Source organism: Melopsittacus undulatus, chromosome 3, assembly GCF_012275295.1.
Source record: "Melopsittacus undulatus isolate bMelUnd1 chromosome 3, bMelUnd1.mat.Z, whole genome shotgun sequence".
NCBI lineage: Eukaryota > Metazoa > Chordata > Aves > Psittaciformes > Psittaculidae > Melopsittacus > Melopsittacus undulatus.
In genome coordinates, this window is record NC_047529.1 from 87,455,362 (window position 1) to 87,467,507 (window position 12,146).

Genomic DNA, 12,146 nt, shown 5'->3' on the forward strand with positions numbered 1-12,146 from the left:
CTTTTCAGCAGTGCCCAGTGACAGGAAAAGAGGTAATGGAAAACAATTGAAATACAGGAGATCCAGTATTAACTTTATCAGGAAACACTTTCTTACTGTGAAGGTGACTGAACACTGGCACAGGTTACTCTAGAGAGATTGTATAATCTCTATTCTTAGAGAGATTTAAGGGCCATCTGGATATAGTGGCGGACAACCAGCTGTAGGGAACCCTGCTTGAGCAGGGAAGTTAGACAATACCTTCCAACCATCATCATTATATAATTCTGTGACTAAGCAGCAAAGGTATTATTGTAACTTTGGGCAATTCTTTCAAATAATTTAGGAAGAAATAAAAACGAAGCATGACATGTTGCATCTGTCAGCTGTTCCCCTTTGCAGTCTGATGTGACATTGCAAGACTTTGCCCTCAGGCTCCCACCAAATATTCATTGCATACAGTAGATCTTTCCCACAACTTAGCCTCAATCATGTTTTTGTTTTTTTGTTTCTGCCAGAGTCCCAGTTGCACTGGTTGTGAACCAGAGTACCCCCCAAGATAAAGTTCTTTTCAGTGCCATTGCTCACTGTCACATGTGGAAAATTTTCATAGAAATGTTTGAAGGAAAAGTTTCTTTCTAATCTTATACTTGTAACATTCAATGGCATTCCATGAAAGAAATTTCCTCATAAGAATGATAAACAAAATTCATATATCCTCTGTCCCTCCTGAATATGCCTTCAGGATGGCCATTAAGTAGAGCTCTGGCCAAACAGGACTAGTTCTCAGTGTTTAAGACCTTGTCCTCAAGGCCTGTAAAAGCTAACTTCCTCAATGAGGTGTTTCTTCTTCACAGAATAGTCGCCTAATAAATCACTGCAAACAACTTCCTTTCACAGGAATCTGACTCCTCCGCATTTCTGACCAATAACTCAATTACTCCACCTAGAAATTGATGCGTAAGAACTAACAGGATTCCAGTGCTTTCACTGATCATTTCTCTGCTATACTACAGCAATATAAAACAATGTCTGGGTGACAGGACAGTGTCACTTTTCCTTGTGTTACTATGGTCGTAGTAATAACTAACATCCTGGGTTCTATTTTCTTAATTGTTCTCCTGTTCAACTTTTCCATTACAATCAGGATATACGTATTACAACTACAGCCCCACCTCCTCAAAACCCTGCTTTAAAAAGACATTTAAAAAATTGTCTCCAATTAAACTTTCCACAGAATCGTGCAGAAACTTTGTTATGCAATTAATTCCAGATATGTCCAGACAATGGAGAAAAGTGGATAAAATATCTCAGAATAAATAGATATTCTGTATATAATTTTAGCTTATTCTAGGCCTTCTCTTATTTCGAGCTTTTTTTTTTTCCTGTTATTTTTTAAGTAGCAACAGGTGGTGATTGAACTTATTTTGGATTTTGCAAGCTTTACATAGCCAACTGGCATGATGTCCAGCATCCTAAGAATGCTTCTCTGGTCAAAGCTTTTCAGGGTTTACCATGACAAACATCTGGTAATTGCATGGGACAGCAAACAGCCAAGTTCTCCCTATGTTCTCCATTGTACAACTCTATTCCACATTCCAAAATATGTATCTTTTTATGTTGCAAACAAGTTGCAGAATATTAGAAAAAAAATAATAATTCTGTCAGGATACTGGAATGGTGTAGACTTTATAAAATACTCTCACAAATAAATATATTTCATTGTACTTGCTGCATTAAAAAACATGACAGCAAACCAAAGTTTTCTCTTTTTTTCAACCAGTTTTCCTTGTATTCTACTGCTTTGTCTTAGTGTTCTGGTAATTGTTCATTGACCCTTCAGTACTAAAAGATCCACTGAGGCTCTATGAAATCCAAGTATAACTTTACAGCTGTAGAAGCTTTGTGAAACATACACGTTTAATTTTAAACACATAGCAACCTTTCACGTAGGAATTCAGCATGTTTTCACCCATGGCATGCATCAGGTACTGCATATTCCCTATCCTATATACTTTCATGCATCCCCAGTCCCAAAACTGGAGGAACTACAGCCACTGCTTTATCCTTTTTTCTCCTCAGAATCCAGATAACAAGACTCAAAGTTCCAGGGGAAAAAAAAGAGATGACAAATCATGGGATCCTCAAGTTCAGAAGAGACCAAGAAGAAATCAAATTCTGAGTATGTATATATGCATATCTAAGGATTATGTCAAGCAGTTAGTTCACAGTGGAGATACAAAATGAAAAGTATCTGAAAATTTAAAGGCCATTCACTCAAACTGCATGTCTGACCCTATGGCTCTCAAAGGGTAATTCTTAGAAAATGTATGAGATAAGCTCCATGTGGATGCAGGAATTATACTAAAATATGTTGCCAGGGAAGCTTATGATCTAATTGCACAGGATGATAATACAAGTTGGAGATTTTACCTTAATGTCTGAAACTATCTATATATGATTTGCAAATCTCAGAGTCTGAGAGAGGGTAAAGTCGATTTTCCCTGGGATCATGCTTCAAAGTACTATGATGCATCTGAGTTTCTGCAGAAGAAATTCAGTATGTCCAAGTAGCCCAATATTTTTCAGGTATCTTTCCTGTGGTCCAATAAGCATCCACTGCCTTTTTTTGCAGAAAGAAATGAGGAATGGTTATTTCAGAAGTAATCAGCATTAGAGCAGCTGAACTTCTGTTCCTCAACTGTTCAGAGTATGCATCAGAGAGAGGCTGCGTCTGCCACCAACGCTGTTAGTATGGTGATGGTTGAGCTCCTCCCAACACTTTGCCCCTGCCAATCTCATTACTTACACCAGCAGTCTAGCAGCTTTCACATATAGCAGCTCAGACCTCTAAATTGGGCAGTAAGAACTTTTCCCTGGTCTCCCCACCTATCAGTAGATGATAAGCACATCTGACAGCATGTCTCATATCTTATTCCTAAATATATTCCCAGTTTCACAGAATCATAGAATGGTTTCGGTTGGAAGGGACCTGAAACAGTATCCAGTTCCAACCCCCCTGCCATGGGCAGGGACACTTAACACTAGACCACTCCACTAGACCAACCTCCACTAGAGATGCTCAAAGTTCCATTCAACCTGGCCTTGAACACTTCCAGGCACGGGGCAGCCACAGCTTCTGGGGGCAACCAGTTGTAGTGCCTCACACCCCTTACAGAAAAGAATTTCTTGTTAGTGTATATTCTAAATCTTCCCTCTTTCAGTTTAAAACCATTGCCCCTGTCCTAACACTATGTGTCCTTGAAAAAAGTCACTCTCCAGCTTTCTTATACACCTCCTTTAGGTACTGGAAGGCTGCTCTAAGGTCTCCCCTGAGTCTTCTCTCATACTGCTTTCTTACTTAAGATAATATCAGTTCTCCCAGCAAATTTCCTATTTTTTGTATTTCTGTGGCAAGTAGAGAAGAGCAAATGCTAATTTCATAGAATCATAATGTCATGTTAAGGTTGAGGTTGCTAGGCAGCTCCGGAGGTCATCCTGATCTAATTTCCCTGCTCACATAGAGCCAGTGTTGCTTCAGCAATGCTAAGGAGAGAGGGATCATCACCTCCTTCAGTCTGCTGTCAACATTCCTCCTGATGCAGCCCAGGGCATCCTTAGCCTTCCTTGCCACAAAGGCACATTTCTGACCCATGTTCATCTTGGTGTCTTTTTCTGCAAAGCTGCTTTCTAGCTATTCACTACTCCACACCCCCAACCCACTCCCCCCACCCACACACCCCCCCCCCCCCCCCCCCAGGCATATACTGGTGCCTGGGGATTTAACTTTTTGCCAAGGGGACTTTGCACTTCCCCTTGCTGAACACACGAGGCACCTCTCAGCCCATTTCTCCAATGTTGAGGTCCTAGATCACAGCACAACCCTCCAGTGTATCAGACACTCCTCCCAGTTTTGTGTCACCATAAAACTTCTTACTTTCTGCCCCATCATCTAGATACATAATGAAGATGTCGAACAGGATTTTTTGGAACCAGTACTGATCACAGAGGTACGCTGCTAAATATTGGCCTCCAATTAGACTTCATGCCACCGATCAACCCTCCTCAATGTCTGCTCATCCAACCTGCTTCATCAGTTTCAATATGAGGATGTTATGGAAGACTGTGAAAGCCTTACTGAAGTCACAGTAGACAATACCCACTGCTCTCCCCTCTTCTACACAGCCAGTAATTTCATCATAGATGTTTATCTCATTGGTTGAGCATGACCAATGAAAATAATTTTCAGAATTAAAATTGGTGAATGAAATTAATTTTGCAGACCTATGCAGCTTATGTGAGAAATAAATATAATGGTGAATATGCAAGTCAGAATGGAGCAAAAGCAGGGCTTCTACAAGAGGGAAAATGAATGAGAAGCCAGTGGTGGTAATGGCACAGTTTTGTCACTGACTAGGGCACTGTCTGACCATATCTAAATAAGGTGAGCAGAGTAGCATACTGATAACAAGGTCCACCAACAGTCCCAGAAAAAGTGATGTGACAAACCACGTCCAGGGGCATCATGGGAGTCCATTCAGGAGTAGCAGGAGGTGGAGGCAGACACAGGGCTGGAGAAAAGACTGCAACATGGGTCCACTGAAGACAGAACTCAAGGCAAACTACTGGAAAGGTAGGTTAACGTCCATGCAGAAAACAAGGCCAAAGGCTGGACCTGAGACAGGTACACTGACAGCATAATTCAGACAAGGACTAAAAGTCTAGGCCCAAGCTTAAATGGAGTGCCTGAATCAAGGAGCAGAGAGTGCATGTGTGGGGTTCCAGGGTTGATCAGGGCAGTTAGTATCAGGGCACTTATACCCAGTAGTGCACTCAAGGCTCTTAAGAGTGCAGTCTCTAACACCAGTAAGGATACATTCAAAAATGTGAGACCAACAAGGCCATACAATTAGTATCAAAAGAAGGATGAAGCTTGACTGCACCATGACTTTAGCCGCATTTTACCGATGAGCAAGGAAGGTCCACATCAGTGCCTAAAAGCTTTACAGAAAATCTGAAATTCACCTTGGGGAATTAAAACTTCCATTACTTCACATTCAAGAACATCTCTTAGGAAAGTGGCTCATTGGAATGAATCATGCAAGGGAAACTGCAAGCTACTGCAGAAGTCTGGACAGCTGATTTTTCTCAATATCAGTCACTCATGAAGAGGAGGCTATTCATGTAATTTTGCCACCAAATTTGAGCTGGTGCTATAACTAGGTGTTTGATCAGTATTCTAAATGTCTTTATCAATGTGAAGAGGACAAAACTGAATTTATAGTTTCCTTTTAACATAATTAATGAAGGAAACTTCTTTTCTTCTAGATGTTTTAATACACTGAATTATCTGATCCACAACTGGGAGGAAATGAGAAATTAGAAGGATCCAGACAGAATTAAAAGCTGTCATGTGAAATTTAACTGACATATGAACATATTACATCAGTGGTATTTAGTCTAGTCTGTTATTTTATGTTCTTATGGGTTTACTGTGTAAGGGAATGGCCTTTTCCTAATTCCCAAATTTCTACACTCTTTCTATGCATCAGTTTTATAGCAGTAGAATACTGAAATATCTGTCTCTCATTGTCCTACATGTTCATGAACATAGTCAATATAAACAGGCAGTACTGGCACATGAGGAGGCTTAGTGTACTGGAATTTTCTGATATGTCTAGTCTGGGTGATCTGTAGGACTCACCAACTTGTGCCACTCCAATCCAGACTTTCTCAAAAGATTAAAATTAATTGGTGGAGACAATCGGTACAGATCCCTATGAATCATTGTTAGATTCCTGACTTCAGAAGTTGTGATGTTTCTAAAAGACATTCAATAGACAGACAGCAGACAGAGGTAGAACGGTAAAGTTTCTTGCACATTATGGATAATTAAGAGTCCACTGCATCTTCCGTATTGTTCATCATACAGAACACAAACTCCTTCAAAACATGTTAGCATGCATCAAGCTTTTGTACCTCCTGATAACTAAACGTTTGTCCGGCTCTTTCTTGGTAATACTGAAGATGGTAACTGTAATGATTTTCTCATTCAGTTTCCCAATGCACCTCAGTCTAACTCTTGTGTTCTACTTCCACCTTGGACCCAAGAGAAAGTATTTTCCTTTGTTCTCCAAGTAGCTATTCTTTTAGACAATCTACTTAAATTCTTCTTCATCATTTCTTGGGATCTGATCAAAGGTCATTATCTTACCCTAATGTATTTATTCATAAAGCCTCACAGTTTATTATCCTAACTACCTGGAAGAAGAGTAGTCATAGTTCTTCCAAAAAGATCTGTTCTCCTTGGTTCTTTATTCATAAGTCTGCATTGTAGATTGTCTGGAGCTTTTCTTAGCTACGGCTATAAATGAGGAGGATGCAAGAGAAGTATAAAAACATTTGAAATATTGAGATGAACCTTTACAAATTCATGCATTTCAAACCAAATGAAGCAGGAGTCTGAGTAAATCCAAAAGCCACTAGCAGTGTTCAAGATTCCCTCATTTATTGGCAAGATGACCTGGCTGCATGAGGTTGGCTGACAAGAGCAGAAAGCTAAAATGCCTTTTCTTGTACCACCTCCAGAGAAGCACATAAGATTTTTCTGGCATTCTCTGAAGAAATATTGGAATGCATCCAGATCATGAACAGTGAAAGAGAGAGACAGAGCCACAGCTTTATCCAGTAAGGATGATGAAAATGGAAGTTGCAAAATACTCTCACCAACTATATATATATATATATAAAAAAGTTAAATTATTTCCACTAGAAAAATAAAAATGTAGTTTGATAACACAGACTGAGTGGAAAAAATCTTGCAGAACTCAGAGCAAAAAAAAACCAAAAAATGAAAAAAAAAAATTAAAAAATCAATGTATTTGAAACCCGTAAAGCCATAGGCCAGGATAACAAGTCTGAAGATTTACCCTAAGCAAAGATCAAAAAAGAACTTGATAGTCCTGCTGTGATTCCAATTAAGAGAACAGGAACACATGTCAGAAGAATAAAAAATAGCAAACATCATCAATGAAATTAAATAAAGAAACAACTAAAGAGTCCCAGGAAACTAAGCAGTTATTTCCCATGCTTTCAACTGCAGCTTTCAAGAGCACCATGCTGGAGATTTATTTCCCCTATTTAATCAGAATGTTGTACTTTACAGCATTATTAAATATAGTAACAATGAATTGAAATCATGAAGGGCAACAAGCAAATTAAACAAAAAGCAAAACAATTTTCACTGTGAATGTTTAGGGGAAATATTTAGAACAAAAATCAACAAACAATAAAGCTGAGATCTTGTAGTTAGTGTTATTAGCCACAACACTGCAAACAGTATAAATGAGAAGATGGACTTACCTTTGCTATATTTCAAGAACACTGGACAAACATTTCACTAAACAAACCCTATTCTGGCAAACCCAAAGCAGAAACAAAAAGAGGTCATTCCAGAGGGACCATTCAAAACACAGCAATGGCTGACACACCAACTTTACAAATCAACAGCTTTAAGAGATTAAAGGTACTGGCCCACCATAAGATTGTATAGGAACTAATCTCCCTTTTAAGCACCCAACAGTGCAAGGGATGGACTGGATTTGATTGGACAAGACTATGAACAAAGAAAGAAAAAAAAAAGAAAAAAGGAAAAGTTTTCAACAGTCTGTGTAACTGTACAGTAGACCTAACACTTCAGTGGAGACTCATTCCAAGTTCAGATAGATCTTTCCAAACTCAGCCATTTCAATTTTATTTATGTGTAAAACACCTGGTGAACACATTAGGAAAAAGTGAGCAGTTTTCTTCCTTCTGAGAACTCAAGAATAGATCTTAAAATGCAGAAGACTCGATCTCTGTTCTTAACAGTGAGAGAAAATTTTGGTTTTAAATGTTTTTTTTTCCTGAAAGGTGAAGTGAAAGGGAAAAGTAATCATTTGTTTTCATCATTTCTTCTCCACAACAGTTACTACCACTGTGTAATGCGTAACAAACACACACATATACATAATACCCAACACCCTTGACATATATGTTGTTAAGGACTTGAATTACTTTATTGAAGTTTGGCTAATAGAACTCAGTGGACATTGGAATACATCAACTTTGCCAAATTAAATATAGAGCAATAACATACATAAATTATTCCTCTCTTCCCAGGACATATTCATATAATTGATTGCCCAGATTTTACACTTTAACTATTTTACCATTCACCTGCTCTACTTACATTAGCATTTAGAAACAAAGAGACAGATAAGTGATCTGTGAAAAGCTTTCTACTTTTTCATTACTCTTCAGCAACACAGTTTGAGTGGCTTATTAGAAAAACATAAAAAGGTAACAGATTCCAACCCCAGCAGTCTCTAGTTTCAATACTTTTTGACATTCAGTGCAGGTAATACAGCAATGTTTTTGGCAAGAACATATATGCCCCCTATAGATTTAATGTATTCTTTCCACAGAAAGATGGAAATAAATTAAATACTCATTAAGCATTTCCTAAAAAGAAAATTCAGTACTAAAAAAAAAAATACATCTTTCAATAAACTTATGCTTACATACACACAAATCAAATATAAAATTATTCTTTAAAATATAAACATTCTCCTCTCCAAACCCCTTTGCTTTTAAATATAATTCTTTCAGCCTCTTCAACAGGGATTGCCCCAATTATTTCCTTTCCTGAGCAATGTTCCCTTCTCACCACTATCTCTCTTTGTTCCACAGCTTTACCAAGTACAACACTGAAAGGTTTTTGGCCAGTGTAGCATTTTATTCTGAGTTTATGATAATGTGTTATGCAAATTCATAGCACTACATACATAATTTGTCATTTCATACAATTACTTTTGTATTTTAAAAGCTGGATCATAAATTTTACCTCCTTTAGCAGTAATGACATGCCACCAGCATTCAGTTCAATATAGTATTTTATATATACAATTAGATGTACAAAGGTAGGCAAACATGGGTGATAAATTTTGAACATTTAGTGGTACAAAACTAACTACTCCTGAGGAAGCAGCATTTTATCTGGTCTGTTAAAATTAGTAAATTCCAATTAGTCTTTAATTTTCTTTTATAAAGACCTGGCTGTAGATTTTATTCCACATCCAAACTGCTACTGGTATATCACAGCAAGTATGACAATTCTGAATAAAGCATGGAGTTTTATTTCAAGGCATCTGATTCAGCCTTACCTCAGAGTTCTTAAATCCCATAGTTTGATGCCATCACCTGCAGCTGTGGTCATGAATAGATTATAAGCTTCGGGTTGTTGAGTACTGAAGGATGACCCCTATAAAATATGAAATCAGGTTCAGATAACTATTCTTGTGGCACTAAATATTTATAGAATTAAAGAATCATAGAATACCTCAAGTTGGAAGGGACCCATAGGGATCAACAAGTCCAACTCCCTGCTCCTCACAGGACTACCTAAAACTAAACCATTTGAGAACAAGCATCATCCAGACACTCCTTGAACTCTGATGGGCTCAGTGCTGTGACCACTTCCCTGGAGAGTCTGTTCCAGTGACCAGCCACTGTCTCAGTGAATTTAGTCAATTTAAAAAATAAACAAAAAGTGTTTGTTAGATTATGTGTAAAAAAGCTTGTCTGCCCACAAATAAAGGAGTGCAGAGGCAAGCAAGCTTATGGAGAAACCTCCGTAAGGCAGTCAGAGAAATGGAGCACTGCCTCGACTCTTTGCAGTGTTGTCCCAGGACAGCCATGTGAGCCCTTTGGACCAGGAGTGACACTTACCATGATGAGTCAAGGGGAGAGACTCTCCAGGTCATCTCACAAACTGATGGGGACTACTACCTATTCGGGTATGGGATCCTTTATAGGATGCAGGGGAAGATAATTTTGTGATTGCACAAGACAATATTTATTTAAAGCAGGAAATAAGGGCAGGGAAAGAGGGAGGGATCAAACAGTAGTCTAACAGTTAATTATAAGCCATGTTTAACCTTAGCATAAGAGGGCATACTTTTCATTGACTTCAGTAGCAACTGCATTCATTCATAACAGGACTGATTTTGGCTTCATACCTTTAAATAATTAAACTCAGCCTATCTTTAAAATTCTGATTTTTTTAACATCCACATTGGCAAATCCTGGCCTTTTTGCTGGATATAAACTTGCTTCTCCAGGAAACTAAATATAAACAGTTAAAACTCCTTCTTTCCTTTCCCTACTGTTCACATTCTTGTTCTGGCTGAATACATTACAGAAACCTCAAGGCCATTTCCCGCAATCAATGCTTCATTGCCAGGAATCTTCTATTTGTTATGAAAACTGGCATATAAGTGGAAAATACTTTAGTATTTAGTCAACAGAATTCCCCAAATGGCAAAACAAAGTGGCATACTCAGCATTAAAAAGACTATAGGAGCTTTCATTTATTTTGCTTTAAGTGGGTTTCCTTCCTAAACTGAGGATTACCACAGCCTGCTTTAACAGATGAACTAAAATGTACTGTGCAACGTATTTCCCAACAAAGTCTACATAATTTCACATTAGCTGTATCTGTTAAAAAAAAAAAAGTCATTGTAAAAGAGAAAGACAGTAGTTGTCCAAAGGATAGTATTCATTAAAAGTTACAGAGCACCCTGTTTTGCATTTGTAACTTTTACTCACCATCCCTTTCTTCAGTCAGCAACGACCCCAGAGTCCAATACAAAAAGTTCAAAACATACACTATCATGCACTAGTTGGAAATCACTGGTTGAATTTGATTCTATGATTCTATCAATAAAACAGCTTAAAGCAGTGTCAACACCAGCCTATCACTGAAAAGTGGGAGATTTCCACCAGTTGCCTCAGGCTAGAGAGGAACAATAAACCTCTTTCCCCTAGCTGCTAAGCACACTGAGAAGTAAGCTATTACATGAACCTGCAGCCATATCGCCACCACATCTCCACAGGACCATGTATTTAGGCCACTTTCCCAATTAAATTATGCTTATGCAAGTGTACTGTCTGCTGATTCCCATCCCGAATTTTTTAAACCTGCTTCACTATTCAAAACCAATCTGACAGAGGGATAATGGTCTTACAATATTTCCACAATATACATGTAATTAGCAGACAAGTTAAAACCAGCACAGCCATTAAGAAAAGTGATTTTCTTTGACAAGTCATTAACCAGACAACAGAAGAATAATTTAGAACTGGCATGAAGTATGGCATGCCTCTCAGTCAGCCAGTAATAAGGACAGCACAAGAAGATAAGGCTGCGATAAGGGAGCAGTCTTTAGGGAACACAGGGAACAAAACTGAAAGTGCATGTGGTGGGGACCTGAAGGCTATAAGGAACACAACAGTCAAGTTTCTGTGGCAGATTTGGAAGGTGATATTTAAGAACACAAGCTTTAGAAAGAACGGTCAGTTTTGTTACTGCTGCAAGAACCTGCATACAAAGACAGACAAAGCTTAGTATCATCATCATATGGTATGCCCTATATTTCAGGGGAAATTAGTGCTAAAAAACTTTTTAAGGAAACTAAAATACACTGAGGTTTAGAATAATGAACATTAATATGCTTAATTAGATTAAGATTATAGATGTTCTAAGCAAACAGTATAAGGCCTGAAGTTCTGCAAGGAATTTGAGTAAGCTTTAATCATACATGGAGCTTCAAGAGCTAGGCATGTATCTTGTGGTTTCCTCTGATGGACTTTGATAAGCTAAATTGCATTATTGTAATTCCAGGATTAAAGGTTCTTTATATATAAAATCCTAAATAACTGTACTAATCTAAAATAGATGTTAAATGGAAAGTAGTGTGCCACATGTAATACAAATATTTAGACAAAAATCTGGTGGTAAGCACACTACCCAGAACAACTTCTTCTCTAGGTAAGGATTTTGTTGTTACAGTTTTGCCCAGCTTTCTCTTTTCCTTTTACTGATTTATTTTGTCCAGTACTTTAGATTTGTCACAGCCCCATAAATGTAGATCTAAAATGGCCTTTTTATAAGTTTCAGAACATCTATTTCCCATCAGAGATATGCTTGCTGCATTCTTGCTCTGATTTCCCTTCCCTCATGTTGACAAAATAACAAAAATTCACAACACAAAATACTGTTCTGTAGAATATAAGCAAAGACCTGAAGAAAGCAATCAAGTCACTGAAAACTATAGATGGAAAGGTAT

The 12,146-nt window shown here is 37.9% G+C and overlaps 1 protein-coding gene across 1 annotated transcript in view; it reads right to left on the reverse strand.

The window, feature by feature from the left end:
* Positions 1–12,146, reverse strand: part of WDR27 (WD repeat domain 27) — a 100,263-nt gene that overhangs the window by 58,936 nt on the left and 29,181 nt on the right. Inside the window, exon 21 of the mRNA XM_031048545.2 lies at positions 9,183–9,280. Coding sequence (XP_030904405.2) covers positions 9,183–9,280 — 98 coding nt within the window. The remainder of the gene's footprint in view (positions 1–9,182; positions 9,281–12,146) is intronic.